The sequence below is a fragment of the Pagrus major genome, chromosome 2 (assembly GCF_040436345.1).
Source record: "Pagrus major chromosome 2, Pma_NU_1.0".
Classification (NCBI taxonomy): Eukaryota; Metazoa; Chordata; class Actinopteri; order Spariformes; family Sparidae; genus Pagrus; species Pagrus major.
Window position 1 is genome coordinate 26703125 of NC_133216.1, and position 24336 is coordinate 26727460.

The window sequence follows — 24336 nt, forward strand, 5'->3', positions numbered from 1 at the left end:
TTCTGTCTCTTTAACAGCAGCTTAACTTAGCGATGACAGACGGGAAATATAGCTTCAATACTGAGCACACCAGCTTGTAGACTGATCCAATACCTGACACGCTGCTTTCAACCTCAGTTAACCCCATGAAACCCCTCTCACACCAACCTATTCACACATCCACCACAGACAGAAAAGAAAGTGACTACAGCCTAATGACACTGGATCCTCTTTTCATCTCTGAGATGTTTCCAGCATCTTGCCCTTCCTTCTATAAAAGGGTTATTCAGCCTTTCTCTGAGGCTACTACAGAGGAAACTAAGAGGGGCCCTTCTCTTTCTCTGTGTACATTAAGGGGCCCTCGGCTCACCTCTTTGACTCACCAGAAACAGAAACAGAGGCAAGAGGGACAAGAAAGGGAAGAAAGAGAATGAGGGTTCACACACTCATCCACGCACTTCCTTCCTCTCCTCAAGTGTTGCCGAAAACAAAGTGAGGGGAGGATGAGGAGAGAGGAAGAGGGAGGACGAGGAGGGGAAAGGAGGAGAAAAGAAGGAGAAGGAGGTGGACGAATAATAGTCCATTCATTGTGGGCCAATTAGTGAATGAAGGGGGATGCTGGTGCCGAGGTGAAAGGCTGACCAGAGAGCAATGTGTGAGTGTGTGATCATGTGAGGTGTTTTTCTGATGAAAAGTGCAAGAAGAAAGTGTGTGTGTGTGTGTGTGTGTGTGTGTGTTTGTGTCGTGTGTTTGACTCATATCATGTCCCACACTGACAGGAAGAATACCACGGAGCAGCAAGTGACTCATCTATGCAGAGAAGTCTCAATGCCTTGAGCCCAAAAAGACTTTACTGCTTCCTTCTATTTAAATTGCATTATGAAGGTCATGTGTGTCTCCTACACACACACACACACACACACACACACACACTATGCATTCACGGACTGTGGGAAAGCGTTTGAATTATGGTTGTGTGGGCGTTCTTAGGCGTGCTTGCTGATTCATGGATGAAGGCTGAACTGATGATAAAAGGTGATGAAGAGGTGCTGAGAGAGGGAAGGAAGGAGGAGAGACTGTAAAACACTGATGAGATTTATTGAATATAACTAAAGTTTAACTTAAAGTGGAAATTTTTATCATAAAAGGAGCCGCTCTACTGCTGTTTCCACAGAAGAGGCCACAGTGTGGGTGACTTTACCTTTACTTTATGAGAAGGCTGATAAGGAGATCTTTTGATGACATATGTACCATCTGATATTCAGTCTTTGTTACTTTGCTACATTCAGTTATTTAAGAGGACAAGAGATGAAAATAAATTAGTCTCACTGAACAATTCTAGTAATATCTGGCCTTCATAGAATTGCATTGAGGCTAGAGAGAAACAGGAAATGTTATTTAGACAAGAAAGTAAAAGCCCAAGCCCCCTATTGGCTACATAATGTGGAAGCTATGTGGAAGATCCAGGTCATTTTGTGGTCGAACTTGTCTCATGTGTCACTGAGCAGCTTTCATAAGAATAACCAGGGCACCACCGCTGATGCTGTATCCAGATTTCCCTAGATTATCCATGATACAAACACACAAAACTCAGAACTCAGTTTGCTCTAGTCTTTGCTGATATTGCTTTGTTTTTGTTTAGTGTTATGTTATATTGACTTGCTGTCAACAAATCCTACTTGTATGAAAAGACCAAGCAGAAGTTACTCAAACAGGAAGAATTACGGCATTTGTTGGGGATTTTTTTTTATACAGATTTGTGGCACTGGTGAGTATTTCATGCACCGGGATGGTGTTTGCAGGACTGACTCAACATAAACTACAGTGCCCATGTTCACCATAATAAAGAAAGAAGTTCAACAGTGTGGCCCACTGATGTGTTTTTACTGGCTTTTACAATAGAGATTCATCAGGTTTTGTCCGTACAGATAATACTTGTCAGTGGGATCAGTTCAATGTTGGCTTTCGGATTTGTTGACAAAAAACAAAAATACAGAATATTGCCAGCCTTATCCTTTAATATGTCGAGATGAGATCCGTCACTGAAGGAGAAATAGGAGGGAGATTAAAGTGGAGGGAGAGGGGAGAAGTGGGACGAAGGGATTGGGAGAGGTGAGGTCATGTGTGTGTGGCCTCTAAACATAAGAAAAAAGGAAAAAGGGAGAGAAAGAGAGGCTGCACCATTGGCCTCGCTCTCTCTCCTCTATTCTCTGCTGCTCTTTATTCGGCTCTGATTTCAATAGAATCACAGCGAGCTGCACTCACTCTGTCGGAGGCCTCCCTCGCCACCAGACACTCCTCAAGTGTGTGTGCGTGTGTGTGTGTGTGTGTGTGTGCCTGCGTTTACTCGATCTTTCCTCCCCCGCTAAGCACCTTCAGCAAGAAAGCATGAGTCACATTTGTCAGCTCGGAAACACACGCACAGGCCCGAACGAGCCTGGGAGCATCAAGACGGTAGATGCTTCTGTGTTCAGCCTTGAGGTGGCGTCATCAAACTGGGACAGAATGACCCTTTTGTTGGTGGTTTGACGATAGAAAATGCGTCTTAGCTGAATGTGAAAATATAAAAGAAGCTTGCAGAGATGGATGTGTGGTAGAGAGATGACAAGAGCATCAGAGGGCTTGAGGAGGTATTTCTGTCTTCATTTGACCTGCAAAATCTATCTTCGTAGGCGGAGGCAGAGAATGAAGACAGATAAAGCACCTGGGTTGTGTGAATTGTACATAACTGTAGGGCACAAACTCCCCCCCCCCCCCCCCCCCCCTGTTCCTGTTGCCCGGTGAGTGATGAGGTAGGTAGAAAGGGAAAACAGAGAGGAGGATGAAACAAGGAGAAATGGGTGACACACACACACACACACACAAATGTGTTTGCTTACCTTAGTTTTGTCATCCACCACCCTGAGGCCATCAGCTGAAACCCACAATACTGCTTTGACTGTCTTTTTCCCACTCTGGAAAAACAGGAAAAGTAAAATAAATGATTGAGCATGAGCATATTTCAACAGGCATAAACAACAAGCTACTAGCATGTAAAGCCACATTTACTACTACTCATAGTTATGTAAAGTGATGATGACATACAGCAGATGAGGTGGTGGTGGGTAAAGAGCGGAGAGGCGGGCAGAGGTAAAAACTGTGCCAGATGGCACCAAGAATCATTTCTCCAGAGGAGGGCACCAGGCAGAGCTAATAACACAGTCAGCATGGGCCAGGCTAAAAATACCAGGCTGAAACAGCAATGACTCCATGCAAGTGTGGAAGCATGTGTGTGTGGGTGTGGGTATGCATGAGTTTGCATATGAGTTCATGTGTAAGCGAGGGAAACAGAAATCCGGAGCACTGCAGGAAATGGCTTTGAAACCCACAGCGAATCGACAAGGAGCCTCAATTTTTGCATAATCCCATTCAGAGGAAGACAGAGTGAGTGAGAAAAGAGGTGAAGAAACCCAGAGTGATGGAGGGAGAAGACTGGGGAAGGAAAGGGGAGCTATATGGAGAGACGGAGCGGGGGAAATCAAAAGAAAAGGATAAGTTTGGTGGAAAGTTTTCGGTGTGAGAACCTGCAGAGAGGCGAGAGCGCTGTGAAAGAAAGAGGCTGGTATAGATGGAAGATGGAGAGAAGTAGAGTCGATCCAGCAGGGAGAATCAAAAGAGGGAAACAAATGAAAGGAAATGGTGGCGAAAAGAGAGGGAGACAAGAGTGAACGCATGAAACTTTTCTCCTGCATCCATTAAACTGGCTGTGATTCAGTTAAGTCAAGACATTTTCCGACAAAGTGGTTCCTTTTGTTACGTTCGTACCAGACGAATCAGGTTAGCACGAGTGTACACTGAATAAAGAAAATACGCAGCTCTGCAGTTTTGTTGGGCAACCTGACTTTTTACATAAAAGTGAAGTTTAATTCCTAAAAAAAGCAGCAGCGGAGCTTACAGATGTGACGACTGCGAAGAAAGTGACACAGACTCCTGTTGTCTTCACCGCAGAGTGTGTGTCTGTCTGTCTGACACTGGCCAGTCTGTGTCACTCTGTTCACACGCTCCCTGTCCGAATACAGCTTCCCAGGGGGGCAAACTCAGTGCGTGTGTGTGTGTCAGTGTGCGTTTATATGTGTTTATGTTAGCTCAGATCTCATTTTCCACTCTCTTGGGTGTAGTGCGATCAGACAGATCGAAAGACTGATGAGCAGACTGACAGACACATGCAATAAGACCCACCAGCGAGGGCGATGAGGGAGATGAAAGTGGTAAGGAAGAGAAAATAACAAGACCATAGAGGTAACTGCAGAGAGTATTGAATGTGTGTGTTTGTGTGTGTGTGTGTGTGTGTGTACGTGTGTGTGCACTCCTCTGGTCGATACTTTGGTGCGTGAGCTTTGTCTGTAATGAGCTCCAGTAAAGTTTGTAGATCCTTGGGGTTAGTATATGTTATTGCCTCTATAGAACAAGATGAACCTCCAGCACTGCAGCAGAGGAGGTGTGTGTGAGTGTGGGATACTCACGACTTTTAGCTTCTTCACCGCCTCCTCGCATACGTGCATCCCCCTGGACTCCTCCACCTCGACCAGCCCCAGATACTGCAGGGGAGAGAAGGCAGAGGTATTAATATCCTAAAAACCAAACAGATGTTGATTGTTAAAAAGTTTTTTTATTTCTCTGTTTTCATGTTTTAGAAACACTCTTCATCTAACCTCGGTGTCAATAAAGCAGCTGAACTGAAGACTATGTCGAGACAAAAGTGACATAAAAGCAAGCAAAGCCTCATTAGTCCCCATCAGTATTTCTGTAAGTGACAGGCAAGAAGCTAATAAGCACCGAACTGGATTTACAGCCACATGTTGCTGCTGATAATAAGGACAGGAGAGAGAGAGAGAGAGGGGGGACTATAATAATTTATAGTCTCACATCCCCTTTTGTTGTCTCTCCAGTGCTCTGCACTGCGTTGTACGGAAAGCCCACAGGGACACAATTAAATCTCCCCGTAGCTCTGCTCCAGTCAGAAACCAAGTGATGAGGAAAAAGAAAAATGAGTTTTTAGAGTTTTAAGGAGAGTTCTGAGTTTAGGGGAGATTGGTCCCTGAACTAAAATATCTGTTGTAAACAACAGCTGGACAAGTGTGGCAGATTTATGAATGAGAGTTTTTTTTAAACGACAGAAGAATTGCCTGTGATGTCATCCTGAGATACACACTCAGACATACATTAACATGAGAAATTGTTTGTTTGTGTCATAAACTGCAAAAATCGCTAAAAGGATGGGTGGAATATGATCAATATCCCGAGATGGAAACCTCTCTTTCAGCTTGGAGTGCATGATTAGCTTTTAGCATCTAGCGAGCTCCAGATTTTAATAAGCCACTGAATGGTTTTGCACAGAAACCGATTTTAAAGTAAGACATCTCTCACTGTTACTACCTGTTAGTGACAGTTTAATTAATCCTGCAGATGTTCACTAGGCTCTATGATCGATGCTTTGTCGATCACCTTGACGCGAGCGACTTGGTGACAGCTGATAGGACAGCTGATTTTTTATCAATTGATGCTGCAGCACCCTCAGCACCCCTAGTCCCTGCATCCATGGCTGTGAATAATACTTATTAACTCCTGTGTGGACAAAGATTGTTGAGTGAAGTTTTGCCTGTATACATATAAGTTTTGCCCGAGATAGGCTAGACATTTAGAATAAATTGTTTCTGGTGTATTTTGATGGTAAACAGCATGATTGTTATTTATGTTAATGTTATGAATACAATATCCACAATAACAGGACTTCCGGGCTCCTAACTTGTGCAACAGGCAAATAGCAGGGACTTCATGTTTGCTAACGTTACTTGGGTGTGCTTTAAACCTGCTGCTGTGTGATCATTTCTCACTACCTGCAAGAGCCGACTGAGTTTAGTCTGGCTTTTCTGCTATCATCGCTATGTTTGCTTTGTTTCTCGCTTCTATTTCAAGTGTCATATCAGCTAGCTAGAGCTGAAGGATGTCTATCAATGCGCAGCATCTATGCCACCTTTGATAGAGAAGGCAATGAGTGATCTGATGATCAGTCAGCCGGAGATCTGTTGAGGACAAATGTGATTTTAGTGTCTGTTTGCTTCACTTCGTAAACTTTCCAACAAGCCATTTTTCTCCAAAACTATCTGCTTTTCTAAAAAGGCAAGTCTTCTCTCAGTATTGAGTTGAAGCTGAAGCAGCTCTGGAGGAGGCATTAATAGTGTATGACTTTTGAATACATTTGGAGTGAAAATGGAGAGAAGGCAGAGATGTGAGAAAGAACAGATGAAAAGGGGAACAAGGAGGTAAGAAAAACTGCAATAGAGAGGCTGAGAGGTTTTTTTAGTGCGACCATCGCTTGCTGTGAAGCTCCGAGCTCCACTCCACTGCCCATCTTATCCCAAACTCTGTGGAGCATTACCATCAGGACCGTTCTCCATGAGAATTGTATTTTTCTTTTGCTTCTGGTTTCTCCACTCAATCTCCAGCCTTTCTCTCTCTTCACCTGTCTTACCCAGTTCTACATCTCTCTGGCTCTCTCAATTCATATCTTACAATGTCTCCTGGTCCCCTCTGCGTGCCCTCATCCCTCACCCTGTCATTTTCTGTGGTCCCCTTAATCTATAACATCACCTCGACGTCGTCCCTCCCTCTCTGCCCTCCCTCTCTTACTGTCATTGTCTCTCCCGCTCTTCAACAAATTACTTCGGCTCTCAGCGATAGGCATATGGTACACACTCAGACTGACGCTGGATATCAGTAAATTGGGCCATCAATTATGCTTCTTATTTGCATTCACTGCATATGAGGCTGAGAGTCTGTGCTTTATATATCACATGTTTTCTGTACAGATCAAATGCTCTTCTATCCTACTAATATAAAACTATATTTATTTGATATAAATAGCAAAAAGACGATGATACAGTCTATTTTCGTGATGAGGTGGACATCAGAGTACAAAATATTTCTGTCTTATACCCAGCCCATTACAATCTCATAAGTTAAATCAGTTTTCTTGTGTTTTTGAAGAAAAAGTTCATCATTTTGAAAAATAGGCTCATTGGCTTGCTCTGATACTACTCTCATATCTATACAATGAATATAAAGCTACAAACAGCAGCCAATTGGCTTAGCCTAGCATCAAAGTGGAAACATGGATCTGTCCACAGCTGTAAAACCATGTTATGTGTCAGTGAGTGTCAGAATGCTCGTTGGCAGAATTTACCTTTGGATGGAGCCAGGCTTGTTGTTTCCAGTATCTGTGCTAAGCTAAGCTAATCACCTCTTGGCTCCAACTCCATAGTGTACAAACATTAGAGTGATATCCTCTCATCTAAACAGGCTCACCCACAGAAACGGCTGGGCCCCCCAGGTCATGTAGCCAGCCGCCTGTTGTGCACTTATGATATTTTGATGTTGAGTACAAAAAAAACAGGCTATATTTTATGTTATGTTTGTGTTTTTGATGTTTTAATAAGTAACAGCAACATTTTGTTGTCACTGCTTAAGATAAACAGGATTATGGCATGGGCTCCCCTCACGACTGGGCCCCAGAGAGCTTTCCCCTTTTTTCCCCCCTCATCGGCAGCCCTGCATCTAACTTTCTGAAGAGCAATATTTCAAAATGGCAAACTATTCCTTTAAGTAAAGCAAAAATAAACCAAACACTTATATACATGTATGTTTGTCCATTACATACATGACACCTTCTACCCAAATCTCTGACAGTTTAGCTAAAATAATGAAGGATATACTGAACATAATTAATACAGTGTGATGCTACATTGTTGTTATACAACAGACCTACATGCATGAGGTGTAGATAGATCATCTTAACAGTTTTGTCCTGAAGCAGATTCTGGGTTTGCTCTTCTTCCGTGATGTTCAAGGATAAAGTGTTGGATAAATGAGGATCCAGTGCACCTGTCTTTATACAGGATGCACTGAAATGACCCGCGACAAATGCACTGTGTCTCATTTACCCTTTTGTGTAGCCCTGTGATTTATTTAGTTGAGGTTCATGTTACTATATACACAGAGTAAAGTTACTCCTCACCTACGCTGGTCTGTTTTCTTCTGTCACACTTACATTTTCATTAACAGAACGTTATTTTAATGTTCTTATTTTTAATAATGATAAATCTTAATGATGCAAAATGATAGTGTTAATGATGTCAGACATATATTGTGACCTGATAGGAAAATATTCCCTCTGAGGTAAAGTATGACTTTTATGTAATACTGGTGTTTGATACTCACCCTAACAGCGAAGTTACATTTGCCCTTTCGTACAGCCTCCTCGTCAGCCTGCCACTGATGCGGTCTGCTGGCCTCTGGCACGTAGGTGGGCTTCTTCCTCCTCAGGCTCTGCCGAAGCTTGTTCATCTCCGGGGTCACGTGCTCCCTGGTACTGTGAACAGAGACAGGGACGTAGGTTTAGTTGTGTAGAATGGAAAAACACTGAAAAAATGACAGTGGCATCACAATCAACTGACACAAAAAACAAACAATACAAATACAATACAAACAGCATTTACTCTCAAATTAACAGTTGGCTCATTAAAGTTAATTAAATGCAACAGTGCCAAACTATGTTTTAAAGCAATGCCACTCGAGAGCTTTGTACAGAAACTGTAATCCTGTGTTTCATACAGGATTATGAGTGAAGTGGGATGGATTTCATTGATTAGCTCAAGCTCATTATGCAGTAATCATCCCTAACAAGGCCGTCAGTACATTAGCGTCATAAACACTATCCGCCATGATGCTCCATTGATTCGCCATTCAGAGACAGGCTGTGCAAATCACACAGGTAGAACATTAACGCTAATGAACACAAAGCACGGGGCTTGCTTTCATCTTTCCAAGAAACATCAAGAATGCTGAGTGAATACTGATGCACACACACACACACACACACACACACACACACACACACACGCATACACTCCAGTCCTTCCCTGAACATGCACAATTCTCACCGCGCTGCTTAATTAGACCATTCAGCCCGCTGGCCTGTTTAGCGATGCTAATTTCCCCGCATAATGAAACATGACGCCATCAAAACATGACCTGCTTAAAAATGATAATTACTGTTTTCATTCCTCCACAGTCACATCCCGCCTCAACAGAAGATCTGCTGTACAATAAACACATCTGTCCCCGTGTGCATCCTCTGTCTTTGTCAAGACTCAATTAACTGCATCACCAGCTGCCCGAGGTTTACATTGGACTCTACTGTCCCTCTTCCTCCTGTTTTTCCTGAGTCCACTCCCTCCAAACCACCTCTTGTTTGTCTCTCTACATGTTGTTTACTTCTGAGGCTTTTTCCGGCCACTCTTGTCTGATAAGAGACACAGCACAGGGCTGGAAAATAGAATAACAACCGCGGAGGGACACAGGAGATGTTTATCTTTGTCGAAATCCACTTTCATTCTTCCATATGTCTTGGGTTAATCTGAGTAAAGAGAATACTTATTTTCTTACCATCTGGTTGCCCCATGAATCACCATCCTGCCATTAACAGGGGGTAAATGCACACAAATATTAAGATATATAATGTCCATATGTTAGCAGCGCACTGAAGTGGAGAAATCTTCTCTCTGCTCTGCCACAGGTCAGGGTTTACACACACATATATATGCACACAGACACATCACTTCTCATCATCACTGCTAAGTTACCGGTGATGGGCGCAACAGGCTGATGTACCGGAAGCGTCTGCAATTACCCCCCGACTCCCCCCCCCCCCACACACACACACACAGACGTGTGTGTAATGCAGAGTATTCAAATGCAACAGATCGAGTAGCTTTACACATTTCTGGCATGTGAGGCATGCGCCCTCTGCCAAGCCCAGACACATACACAAAAACACACACACAGACCCCTCTGCAGCCGGCGCACACACACACACACACACACATGTCGAGGCTTGTGCCAGTCATTTCTGGGCGAAACGCCAAATGACTGGCACCTGGCTGGCACCAGCAATGCTGCAGCAGGTGTGAACGTGTGTGTATGTGTGGCTGGTGCGTAATACCCCACAAGAGAGGTGGAGGGGGGAGTTATGAGGGACAGGGTGGGGGAAAGGAGGTGGTGGTTAGGGAATACAGGATGCCCTGTAACTGCCCTCATATGGTTTGGGACAGAGGGAGATGGAGGAGGAGGAGTGAGCGAATAGGACTGGCATCTGATGCCAAGCCAGCCACACGGGAAAGACAGAAATGAAATCATTCGAACTGAGGGCACTGGGACAAGTGAAAAATGACTGGAAGAAGTGGAGGAATAAAGAAATGAGGTGAGAAAATGAGTGCTGTACCAGACAGTTATCCTGCTGATCATCCATCACTCTTCCACTTGTAATAAAATGGAAATGTGTGGGGGTTTGAGAGAAGAAGAGACTAAAGGCAAACTTTTTTTATCAACAAAATTGAGTTATGTTTATCCGCTTTAGACCGCAGACATTCATATCTTATATTCACATCACAACAGATATTACATTCTTGTGGTCAACCCTCGATTAATATCTAGTGTGATTAAATTTCTAATCAAGAAAAGACCATCCCACACATTTCCCTTTGTGCTGTTTTGTAAAGTGACAAGAGAGTTCGAGCACTTAAATGCTTTAGATTAAATAAAAAACTGTAAATACTTTGGCTGCTCAACAAATGTCAAGACAAGTTTATGATGTTCTGTCCTCGGAAGATTACATTTCCAGGACACCTTTTTCTATTAAACAGTTACACTAATGAGGTCATCGACTCTGCCAGACTCTATGGCACTGTCAAAGTTATAAAATATATTGTATAGATGTATTTAAAGAAATGAGGTGTGAAAATCAGTATTGCGATACAACCAATTATCCTGCTCGTCATCCATCAGTCATCCTGTTTAATTAAAATAGAAACGTAAAGGGGATACGTGCTTAGACAAGCTGACTAGAGGGAGGAAAACTAGATAAGGACAGAAAAAGACAGACAAACCAACAAGAATACAAGAAAATACAGCTTCAAGAGGGTAATCAGAGTGATGTACTGATGAGCAAACATCTGGCAAAATATGTGAGACGACACATGGGCGGCATAAATTCAAACTCTGTGTCGTGAAGATATAATATGAAACATTTCTGCATTTAAATGTCTAAAAACAACTAGACTTTGATGAAATTTCCTTTAAAACATCACATTGTTTTCATACATTTCTTACTAATTGAAAATGTTCTTAATGTTTTTTTTTACAGAGTTAGCCGTTTCAAACTGTTTCCAGTCATTATGCCAAGCCAAGCTATCCTGCTGCTGGCTGTAGCGTCATATTTACTAGACAGATATGAGTGGCATCAATTTTCTCATCTAGCTCCAACAGAACATAAATAAGATAGATAAATAGATAGATAGACATACAACATAAAGTCCATGTATGTGTTTCATGGTGGGGTGACATGAGAATACTGCAGTGAAAACACATGTGAAAACAAGTCGATAGTCCATCTCTTGCTGAGCAGCGCAGTGTGAAATGAACAGAAATCTGGTAGTAAACACTCTTTTGATAGAGAGACACATTAGGGTGGAGACATTACCCAGCATGCAACATGTAAAGGCCTTACATAGCTGTGACCTCACCCCGCACAACAAGAACCATCTGCACGAGGCAGAAAAGACAGGAGACAGACAGAGGGGGTGGGCTGGCAGGCAGTTAGGCAGGCGAGGATGGAAAACATCAAAATAAATCTATAAATCAATGGCACAGATGAAGTCCCACTCTCGTCATAAACCCACGCAAAACTCTTCAGCACTTCAGTGTAGACTACACAAACAAGAGGCCCGCTGCCAAAAAACACATAGTTGTTCCCCATCCAGTGTTTGAGCTAGCAGCCATCTGGAATGTATTGTTGCAGCGGGGATGGCAGGAGGGACGACTTACAATCAAATGATGTTATGTCGTAGACTTTCAAGTTTGTTCACCCAAGCTGACCTCCCTTCATCGGCGCTCTACCCCGGTTCCTCCCTATTCTTCTTCCTCACTGGTGTTTATAACTCTGATCTCTTCTTTGCTCTGTTCGTGTGTGAAAGATGCACTGATGGATACAAAATATGGGCCTGAAGCTAAATGTCTGCAGCTCTGGCGATGTGAAAGTGAGGAAATGGGTTTCACAGGGATGAATTTAGCGAGAAGAGTTCGCCTACGCATACAGACCAATAAAATGTGGGGGAAAATGTTTTTGCTCCAGCTTGTTAAGTTGGTATTTTAATTGTTAGTATGTTGGAACAATTGTCATTAACGATGCTGGCGTGTGTGCCTTTTTGAATCTGAGCAGTATCAGCTTATTAGCTTGTATTTAAGGCGTCACAAAGTTAATATTGATGTCATTCTGCATTCGTACGTGTGTCACCTCTCCGTTCCCTCCACATAATCGATGTTAAGACTGCATGAACTCATGTGTGTCCAGCTGTGTTTCGTGCTTGCCAGATGTGAGTCTGATTGATATCTTTGGCACTCTCGCTCTCTTTCACACACACTCACGTACACACAGCGCTCCTCCCTGTTCCAGATGTTCTGTGTTCAGCGGCGGCTCAGAGATTTTGGCAAAACAGGACACAGTCCTCCCTAACACTTCTTCTCAACCAGAAACACACCTCTTACAAGGAGGGAGATGGAGAAGGAGGAGGAGGAGGGGTGATGTCGCCGCACACACACACACACACACTTAACACAACACACGTAACACAAACACACACAGTGACTCATTGCCACCTTGCATTACGGTAAGCCATGTGTCCGTGAAGCTCCGGGGAGACGAGGAGGGGACAGCGAGAGGTGGAGCAAGTGTTCAAGTGTGTGTGTTGTGTGTGTGTGTGTGTGTGTGTGTGTGTGTGTGTGTGTGTGTGTGTGTGTGTGTGTGTGTGTGTGTGTGTGTGTGTGTGGCAGCAGGGGATTGTCTTGGCTTAGTCATCAGTGAGCTGACCACTTTACATGGACACGATGTGCCTCGCTCTGTTTCCTTCTCTCTGTTCAGTCGAATTCAAGCGCTGACTTATTGGCTGTGCAGCTCAAAAGCTGGTGTGTTTTGCCAAAGCATCAAGCGTGACTCAGAGTAAATTAAAAGTCATAGTGGAAGAAAAAACATCAGAGGTCAGCATTACTACAGCTACACACAGTACAAAGTGTCTCAGGATACATGTACACGAGCCATATGCTCTGTGGTTCTGTTTATTTAAACCATTTTTACACAACCATCTGACAAGCAGAAACACATTTAGCAGTAAACCCTGTGAATTATTTTAGAGTTTTTGTTCCAGACACTGACACTCTTCAACATTTGTTATTGTTTCCATCTTGGTAACTCTCACTGCTGACACGTCACTATATTTGTGGACATGAAACTGACTTTGTGATGCCGACTTTATTCACACAATGATCGAAGTTCTTCTTTCTTGCAGGAGCGGTTTTTTTTGCTTTAGTACGTCCCATCAGTGTCACAAACAAAAAGTCTGAACATGTACGACCATTTAGTTAGATGTCTCAACACAGCCTGTTGTGAAGCCTCGAGTTTGGCATTACGGCCGTCACCGTCTTGGTTTTTTGGAGACGAGAAGGTGTAGATGGGGAGGATACGCACTGCTACGTCTCTATCCTCATTGGACTACTGACTGAGAACTCGAGGACACACTGTGGTAGCAACTTGTCAATGCTGTTTTGAAAGAAGACTTGAAACTAGTGACTAGAGACCATAAACTCATTGGGAAACTGATTATTGTGGTAATAAATAAAGCGAAAAATAGGGTCATTTTCTCATAGGCTTACATACAGTCAGACTTCTTTTTGAAACCAGTGGGATCATCCCTTGTTGGCCATGTGTGCTGTGCTGAAGCACCTAAAGCTTAATTTATGGTTCTGCGTCAGGCCCCTACGCCATAGCCTGACGTACACCTCCAAAAAATCCTAACTACACGTCGCGCTGACGCGGACCGCAAGCGCTGTGATTGGTCCGCTCAGAACGTAATTTCCGGCAGTTGCTTTTTCCGGTCTTTCTTCCTACACCGCCATTTTTAAAGTTCTTGTGGACCGGTTGTAAATTCACCCGTTCCCAGCCTCGACCGGTTTAGTGGTCGTACAGACCACCTCCGCAAACGTCTTCTCTGTCGCCTGTGGCCTGCGCTTCAACATTTGCAATATAAGCATTTGCTCTTCAATATTGATGAGCTCCAACTCCAAATACAGCTGCTCCACCTCGGTCGCCATTGTTTACTGTTGTTTACTGTGACCGGAAGAAAAAGCAAGGATTCGGCTATAACCCATGAAACCACACAGCCACACCCCCCTGGCAGCATGGCGGTGAATTGCAGAGCAACGCGGTCCCTCGACGCAGAACTTCGAATGCTCAACGACGGCGTCACGTCGACTTGACGCAGTAGCATAAACTAAGCTTAAGAGGGTCTTCCATGTTCAGGCTTTGTTGACGATTTTTGTAGATTTCCAGAATTACCGACTGTGACGTTCACTGTATTTTTTTTAATCAAAGCTTTCATTGAACATTGTTACCTTCATCAGCTTTGTGATTGATTCTCTTACGTACGCTATCGCTTTTAGTCTCGTTACAGACAAAACAACTCAAGCATGTCCACTCAATTAAACACGCACACAAACAAGTGTTCTCCCCCATTCATTTAACAACGGCTTTAAATGTCACTTCAATGGTGACTCATCTCTGGGCTAATGTCAGACAACAAACCGTTATCTAGTTAATTGAATAAAATCAAAAACACATTAGACAAAGGCACATTAACTGACACAAACACACACACACGCAGAAAACTGACCTAGTTTCTGGGCCCTGCAGACTTCAACTGTCACTGGATGACCCGGATAGGGACACTAACTCTTACTATCATCCAAAATTGTCTCTCTCTTCCCCTTTCTCTCACACACACAAGGCAAGTGGCAGGTGGTCTGTGTTTGTGCGTGTGTGATTAAAAAATAAAGGAGTCTGACGTAGCAGAGATAAACCAGGGCACTTGTGTTTAGACTGAAGGCTGACCCAGGACAGGATGGCCTTATTTATTGCAGAGGTTGATGAGGCTGTGTAGGAGCGTGTATGAATGTGTGTGTAGCTCAGAGAGTGACAGGCGAAGAGCAAGATGTGAGCTCCTGTGAGGTCAGTGTTCCTTCCTGGAGGAAAACTGTTGGTCAGCTTTGTATTCAACAGACAGACATATTACACACATGCACGATCTAGTGTGGAATGAATGTCCTTGTTTTCTTACCAGCAGTTAGTAGAGAAAATTGATATCAATTTAATTAGTGATCATTAGAGTAGACTCTACTTAAGTAGAAAAATAAGAACCTGCAACTTGACTTAGACTTGATTATACTTGAGACTTCAGACTCGCTAAAGACTTGATTTGAAAGCCAAACCGTCTCATAAGTCTTGTGTTTTTACTCATTAAAGTCCCAGAACATTAAGAAAATAGCCTCGACAAGACAGCGTTGAATAGGCCTCGTAGCGCTGAACATTAGACAAAATTATTAGCTAAATAATTGTTTAGCAACGTAAAAACACTTTTGACTCCAGAAAAACTGGCATCTTGACTTGCAAATTTGCCAAAAATGACTTTGGACTTGATTTGGTCCTGTAAAAAAGAAAAGCCTTGTTCTGTCAAACGATTTTTCTCTTGTAAGCTGTTTCCTGTGCTTGGCTAAAACCGTCCTCTAATCTCTCTACTAAACACACAAAGAGGAAACTGATATAAATGTTTTTATCTGATTTTTAGTAAGACAGCATATAAGCATAATCTCTAGATTAAACTTCCTGAAATGTATTCAAATTCAAAATGTATTCAAATCCTAGGATCAGCAACAAAAAAAATAACATCAAAACACAACTCAATAAAATATGGTCTGTAACTCCTGCTGCAGATCATCAGACAGACAGAAGCAAAATATTACAGAACAGACGAGCGGTGAGCTTAATTTTCCACGTCAATATCACGGCTGGGAAAACAACGCAATCCCAGAAATTATTCACCATCACGACATCAATAAGTAATTTCCACATAAACAAGGGGAACCACTGCAGCAGAAATAAAACAGTAATGTACAGTCTGTCATCGTGCAGCAGCTACAGGGAGCAAATGTGAAGCCTCTCTAGCAACAGCACATACAGATCAGTGGAGAGCTGTTTATGGTACAGTGTGTAGGAGGCTTTATGAAACATACTTTTCTACAAGAGAGGAGGCAAACAGCCATAATACACCGGCGATGGTCCTTTCTGTCGAGATTAGGAGTGTGCGTGAGCCGGTACACACTGATGTACAGTGACAGCTGAAGCAGAGCCATGTGTTTGACCATCAGCCTGGCACCCACTGTGACTATTGTCTCTGTCTTTCTCCTAGACACACACACACACACACACACACACCTCAGCTTGCTCCATAAACTACGTCCTCTCTATAAAAGAGGTCGGTGGGTTCGTATATCTGTCTCTCATTGGAATTCAGGGCCGATCTACAATCCATAGCACTGTATTTTTTATGTGCTCATACTGTAGAACTGGTCAATACTGTTCATAACAGCATATGACATAAAACAGAGGTATGTCCTTGAATGATTTCCAGACTGTAAAATGCATTATTAAAATGCAAGTCAGTTCTGTCTGTGTGGAATTAAATTTCCTAGTGTGTTTCCTGCATCGTGTGAAGGGTTAATATTTTCTGAATTTGAAGAGGGAAAAGAGAGGAGGACTAGAAAAGAAGTCTAACTGAGTAAAAAAATTGAACATCCAGAAGCACACCAGGAATGACTGTTGTGCATTTGTCACTGAGCTCTGTGAGCTATAGCGCTAAATGAATTAAAAGTAAGACAAGGGTGTGTGTATGTGTGTGTGTGTGTGTGTGTGTGTGTGTGTGTGTGTGTGTGGAGTAACAATGACAACAGGGTTATGTACAGATGTCAATTTGATTGACATTGACTGGCAGACACACACACAAGCATGTCCTGTCCTTCCTCTGATCCTCTAATGTAATGTGATCGTTCAGGGGGGCTTCTGGTCAGGGTGAAGCATTACAGAAAGCTGATATAATTATAGGCCGTGTGTGTGTGTGTGTGTGTGTGTGTGTGTGTGTGTGTGTGTGTGTGTGTTTGAGTGTGCAGGCTGGTGGTCATCTTGCATAATGAGAGTGAATGGCCGTCTGTGACTCAGGCTGCAGCGTGGGAATTTAGTGTATTATGACAGCAACAGGTGAATGGAGCCTGAGAGAGATGGTGTCATCATGATGTGATCACATGACTGGATGAAGAGGTGACTCAGCCTGCTGATCCAGGATCAGTTCCCTCACTGCCACTTTGTCCTGAAATCAAAACTTGTCTGCGACAAGTGACTCATGGTCACAGGTGGAAGAGGGAGAAGTTTACGCTGCATGTGCACTGTGTGAGAGCAGAATATGAGCTCTTGGCAGGAATAATGCAGCTCCTGTTTGTTAGTAGCCAGCTGGGAAAGATAGATACTGGAAATCAATATTGTACATTTTCTGTGTTATGAATGATATGTCTGATCAAGAGCCTTCAGAAATCTTCAGAAAACCTCATCCTGGATGTGTTTAACCCTTAAACACTTCTTTTTCCTGACAATCACTATTCACAGCTAAATCATCCAGGTTGTGTCTTATTTTCGGAAACAAATATGATAATGTTGTTATCTGGGAATACAGCAACATCATATCTGGGCAAAAAACATGAGCAGCCAGATCATCAGCCACAGTTAACAGTTTAGCCACACTGTCTAAACCACTCTAACGTGAGGCACCTGAAAGGTCAAAGTTCAAAGTTGAACCAGGAGGTTGATGAAATTGTAAATGATGGAAGATAAGTTTGGCTAGGCTGATATTACTACTGTTTCTTGTCAAGTCGGACTTTTTTTTGGTAATGTCCCCTTACAAGAAGAGATACACTCACTGTCTATTTTTATAGTCATCAAATAATTGAATATCCAGGATCACACCAGCACTAAGAAACTTAATATATTTAGATTTTTATGGGAGGAAATAGCACCGCAAAGTCATTTCTCGGTTCATTTGACTCAGCAAGAAGGCTGCAGACTCGATATAACACTAAGAACCTGGAGGAAACTTATTAGTGACTCAAACAAACCAAAAATAAACATGAAGGCCTGTTTACAATGTTTTGAATTAATTCGTTACCAGCTGTAGTGTCTCAATCTCTAATAATGGATTGAGGGAACCGTTCCCTCAGATAAAAAAAGTTCACTGGAATCGCGGCAATAAGTACCAAAACACTGTGCAGCTGCACAAAGTTATCCCAGCAGATATTATTTTATGTTTCTTTGTATAAATACCAGCAGACATAGGGTATAAATACGAACACTTGCATGTATTTGATTGGTCACTGCAGCATTTCGACATTGCATTGCAGCAAGTTAGACTTTTTTTTTTCAGACAATCCTGCACTTTTTGCTGCGTCTGCACCTCAGCTGCACCAAGGGACTTGCTCCAAAAGAAATGATCCTTTAAGTTCATTCTGCATCACTTTAAATTAAAATGTAGAGCAAACAGAGAGAGAGAGACAGCAACATTAATCTTGACACAACAGAGTCACTTGCCTTACTATAAAAGCAATAGGATAACTGTGTCAACCGTTAGACAAGATGGGTTTACTAAGAGAAGTTCTTGTAATGAAATGAGATGTCAGCACTATGAAGATGGATAGGTCCAGGAAGCCGCACAGGCGTCCAAAGACGACTCTAGTCATGGACTATAGATAATGCTCCAAGACACTATAGCACACATGAGCACACTCTCATAATTTTCCACACATACATACAATTCAAGTGCATACATCATGTTCCCCGCTCTTCCGTCCTCACTTGTTCAGGCCACAAATCAAGTGATGGGACCGAGAGGGGCCGTGTGCTGAAGCCGGGAGTCTGGGAAAACATCCTGCAATTAAAATTATCTGCTTCCCCGTCCTCTCTGCAAATAGGATTTAGCTGGGAAACTTCAACTGATATTATGTTAGCTTTGCAGAGAGAGAGAGTGTGCGAAGCCTAGGAGACGCTTGTGTGCTGCTGCGCTCACACACATTCACACGCACTGTCGCATGAACACCGGGAAGCACACACAGCTCCTACACCTATTATCCTCTTCCTCCAGGCTTATCACGGTGCTGTGTCACTGCCCCTCCTGCCACTGTTTCAATTCCCACCCACCCAAGTTAAGCCAGGGGAAGATTGTCTGTGTGTGCATGTGTGTGTGTGTGCATGTGTGTGTGTGTAGCTTGTGTTTCTGCAGGGCAACTCGCTTCCTGTCTCTTTGTTTGTTGCAACAAGTATTCTTGTCCTTCAGTCTATACATCATTGCAGACATTGCATTTGTTCCCAAAAGTCTGTCCATGAATGTGCACATACCTGTGCGTGTGTGTGTGTGTGTGTGTGTGTGTGTGTGTGTGTGTGTGTGTTAGTGTATGTGTGTTTGTGTGTGTCTGAATGGGTTCCAAGACACAAAAGAGAGGCAGATTAACATAACAATATCCAAATCCCCCTCTGCCCTTGGAACAGCAGGCAAAGAGGGCACAGACCACGCTAGCTTTTATGTGTCTGTGTGTGTGTGCCTGTATATGCCATTCATATGTGTATGACATGTGCCTACATCCATGTCAAAGCATGTCCATTAATGCGTGCATGCGCGTGTCTGCAACTGTGACTAAAACAGTATGTCTGTATGCGGAAGCTAATCTAAACGCAGTGCAGCGAGGCATGAAGTGGAGCAGTCTAGTCGATATGCTGCAGTATCATATTGTCGTGCTGTGTTCCCACTTTGTATTCTCTCCTATCAGTCTAGACCAGAGGCACAGGCCAGCTTATCATATGTACCACGTTTCTGATATGATAGAGAAGCGCGCAGCACAATTTCATCTCCAGGGTGGGAGACGAGGCTCCCAAACCAGAGACTTTACAGAATAACCCGAGCTTATTCAGACCAGTGCTCCAAAACTGTCACTTCTTTACAGACACTGCTTCAAAACATCATCAAAACACACATGAAACAATATGGGCCACAAGAGTATGGAACATTTAAGACTCTGAAGCTGCCAAGTTCACTTTGGTGATCTCAAAAACGCCACAAATGATTTAAAACACAATGTGACCTCACTCAAATGTTCCCAGGCTGAAGAACCCATTGTTGTTGCAGTCATTTCTCAATGTCTTGTCAACCCCACCCTTGAGCCTGAATTGTGCAGATTCTACGTCAGACTCTTGGGTCAGAGAAGAATGCCAAGTGACGCATACACCACTGAACTCTCACAGTCAAACGAAGCAGAGTTTAAGCTTGGTTTTCGTAGTTTTCAGCAAGTTCAGTGTGTATATTATATTTCTCTACTCTTTCCTCATATCTTTTCATCTTCTTTCCGGCCCCTTAATGTCCATTTCCTCGAGTCAAACCTCTTTCAAACTCATTTTGAAAGCACTGAAGTAATTCTCTCTGATGTAAGCCCCAGTACTTCATATAATATACTATGCTACAAGTTCAGGTAATGATATCAACCAAGTATCATGATTGTCTGTCTATTTTTAATCTTCTGATTCCTCTGCTGAAATGGGAGGAAATTCATATTTTGTCCATAATAAATCCACATTTCCTTGACAGTTTCCTCTCTTCCCTCCGCCCATTTTTCACTCTTCCCTTTTCAAACTCCTACTTTCACACCCCTCCTCTCATCATCTCCCTCCTGTTGAGTCTCCGTCTTGCTGTTCTTCAGTTGTCCTCGTTTCACTCGCGGGTCTCTGTCATCCACATTATTCTCACTCTTTGCTTCGTCCTTTTTTTTTTTTTTTTTTTGCAACACACGCGAGAGCTGTCCTTCTCAATTATATAATCATGAGGGCAGAGGGAGGAAGAAAAAGAGAGGAAGTGTTCAATTCGGGAGAGGATTTAAGCAAACCTGTCCCTTCCGTCAGCCTGACGAGGCTTGGGAACACAAATCTTAAGTAAAAATGGTTTGTGGCAGGTGTACGCACATATGAACCCATATATACGTGCACACACAAACATGTGTAGGCACTGACGCTATGCAAGAAAGAAAAATGTTGGGCGTTTGTATCAATTTAGCAGGTTTAATCTCTTCCATATGGGCATGGGGGCTAATGCATCTGCTAAGGCTATTAGCCGCTATGAGCCCTGTGGATACAGGCTGGACTAGACCTATTATCAGTTTGGCAGTGACTGAGAATTCCCCCGTAGCCAATAACCCGACAACAACAGCAACAACAACAACAACAACAACAACAAACCGCAGCTATCATGAAAACCCCAGATCTCCTGTTGACCTCTATAGAGCCTGCAGATGTCTGCCTTTTTGAAACAGGGTCAACTTGATGGACAGAAAAAGAGGTGAGGCTGAGAAAAACAGCCCAAGGTACTGATTGCTACGGTAACAGTCGACCCAGTTTCAAAGCAAAATACACCCAGGTGCTCAATCTCACACAGAAAACTTGTAAATGTATGCATAGATACACATAAAGTGGATGTTTGGATGTCACCTGCCAGCTGCCTAACAATCAAACACCCACACAAACACACTTTTCACACCCCTTCCTCTGTGTTTGACTCACCTGAGTTCGATGGCCTCCCCCATCTCGCCACAAGAACTCATCTCACACAGGAACAACAGCAGATGTGAGGAGATGCAGAGATGACAGGCTGAGACAGAGAGAAGTCCCTCACACTAGCGGCCACAGCAATAACAACAGCACAGGAAAAAGATGAGAGGAGGAGAGGAGCGAGAGAGCGTGTGATGATATTGCGCTCACAGAGAGGGACAGAGAGGAGAGGGAGCGCAGAGCGAGAAACAGAACCACACCTCTTCTTAAGGGATTAACTTGGAAAAAGGAGCCCTGACACACTCGCAGATACACACACAGTGATGCACCCAAACACAATCAAACTGCCCACGACCCAGCATGGATGAGCGTCTGGTGTGCAGATACACACTGTACACGCACGCATGTACGCTCACAGCTGCTCTAAAAATAAAGCCAAATCAATGTTTGATGCTCCAAATCCTGGGAGTGAGGGAAGAAGGGAGTGGGTGGATAGAAAGAGAGAGAGTTGCAGAGAGAAAGAGAAAAGGGGAGGGGTGATTAAGCCAGTCATGGCTGGTGGTGACACAGTTTTCTTTGCTCTCCATCTGCTATGGGCGCACTGGTCAAGAGTGCACTGGGGGAGAGGCCAAGAAGTGGGGCTGGAGCCTGGGGAACAGGCACTGGAGCTGGAGGATGTGTTTAACGTGAGGACTGGAACTCAGCCTGGTAGTATGTTTCCACAGGGGCGTTACTGGACATGAGGGAGAGTGCTGCTTCCCAGTACTGGATGCTGAAGGGCAGGCCATAGAAGTACAGCAGGCACAGTTCCCAACAGATGATTAAGTACTTGCTTTTCAAACTAGTGAAACCCCTCAGTCCACACCCAAATGAGCACCTGGATGTAGGAACCTGCCATGTTTTGGTTTCTGTTCCTGATTTCAAGCTGGAAAACAGCTGGAAACCTACGTCATCTGAACATTTCAGTTATCTGTTTTATCTGAGGTGCAGTTTTGTGGTGAGAACTGACCTGTGACTCATTTTATATCAACAGTCACATTAAATCTAGTGTTACAGTTTGTTCGCAAGGGCTGGGAGTGTCAAGAGGTTTGTGGTTTATGTTGCAAAGCCTTAAACATACTGTTTAGGTCAACTCTTGACTGTATATCAAATGAAGGGCAAATGCATCGCATCGCCACTTAAATATAATGCAAAGGAAACTGCACCACAGGTAAAAGAATATATACTGTCTGCTTTTTTCATAGTGTAGCGACAGTGACAGAGTAGGTAATGCTTGAGAAAAGGCCTTAACGTATTAAATCATGAATATATATGATGAAATGTACGTCCCCAACAGATGTTTGTTCAATCCTGTACTCGTGTTAAAAGTCAGGTCAAAGCACAATCAGGTGCTTTGCCTTGCGGAAGGGCAGGGGTTGGAGGTCGAGGGTTACTGAGGGGATAGACCTTCAGGGATAAAGATAGATATAAAGCTGGGACTAGAATAAAGACTAAAGCCAAGTCCTGGGAGACAACACTACTGGATGAAAAACACAGCCATCTCATTCATTTTTACAGAACAACTGCATTCTCACAACAAAGGTCGTCCGGAGAAATCACATTTCTCACCACAACACAAAGTGACATCATCCAGCAAGATGGCTATCTATAGAGCCTCACAACATTTGGTTGAGGTTAATGAAAGATTGTGGTGATTCGTGTCAACAGTGATTCAAAGTGCAAGACAAGAGGTGTTAACATTATTTGCAATCAACTGAAACCGTGATCTGTCCTTGACTTTAACCAAAGTGGGGTTTTTTTCGTAATTCAGGATTCAATACGCAGATCTCAGTCTCTGGTGTCAAACTCCTGTGTATCGACCCTGACCACCTCCTTGTGCAATTTGTAGCAATTCCCTCACTCAAAATGTTTTAGTTTTGAGAAAAAACCCGTTTCCTCACCATATAAATCAGTAGGATTCAAACGTAATTCGATGGAGTACATTCGCTTTCACTTTCATGGGTCTATAACTCAGACTGGACTTTGAGGATCGTATTTCATCATCTCACCGGTACCCAAAGCAACATGTCCACCACACAGGTCTTCATTTTGTCTGGATACCCATCAATACTGAGTATAAATAGGAACAAGGGCTGGATGTAAAGTTGGAATTGAAACTGTTGGTATGGTTTGGAGAGAGAACTGATGATTAGGACTTTGGGAAAGTGGTGCAGAGCAGTGCAGGAGCTGAGGTACGAGAGGAACGAGGAGGACATTTAGAAGTCAAGCGAGCAAGAGTGATGGAGCGCTGTCTCTAGAGACGACAGGTCTGGGGATTAAGGACTAACATAGGTGTAGACATGAAGGAGAAACTGACCTTGAGACTTTTACGAGGGTTTTGCATGGAGCTCTCAGAAAATTACATCCCTGAACTTGAAGAGATGGTTGGTGAGGAAGGTTAAAAGGCCTGTCAGTACAGGGGTTTAGGAACAGACGTACACATCCTGCACCACAGCCCACATGAGCACACAACTAATTAGAAGTGTACATGCCTCTTTAATGTCGTGGGAATCTGCTCACAAAAGGTCACTCAGGATGGATTCGAGACAACTTTTGATTGTCAGCCCACGTGCAGCTGCAACTGGATCCAGACATTAGAGCCTGTGTGTGGTTCAGGCGAGTGAATAGGTAGCTAGAACTGAGCCTGGAGATATTGTAACTTAATGCAGTGTTGTGTGTTAATGCTATCGCTCTCTTCTCACACATTCCTC

General features: G+C 43.3%; 1 protein-coding gene across 2 annotated transcripts in view; it reads right to left on the minus strand.

Moving 5' to 3' along the window:
• numbl (NUMB like endocytic adaptor protein) overlaps positions 1 to 24336 on the minus strand; it is a 63891-nt gene that overhangs the window by 9833 nt on the left and 29722 nt on the right. Inside the window, exons 1-4 of one of the 2 annotated variants that reach the window (XM_073480566.1) lie at positions 21599 to 21649; positions 8236 to 8386; positions 4482 to 4556; positions 2859 to 2933 (exon numbers count right to left, since the gene is read on the minus strand). In XM_073480566.1, coding sequence (XP_073336667.1) covers positions 2859 to 2933; positions 4482 to 4556; positions 8236 to 8386; positions 21599 to 21639 — 342 coding nt within the window. In that variant the 5' untranslated portion in view covers positions 21640 to 21649. Of the gene's footprint in view, positions 1 to 2858; positions 2934 to 4481; positions 4557 to 8235; positions 8387 to 21598; positions 21650 to 24336 lie in introns of those variants that run through there. The other variant, XM_073480573.1, reaches the window with a different exon arrangement.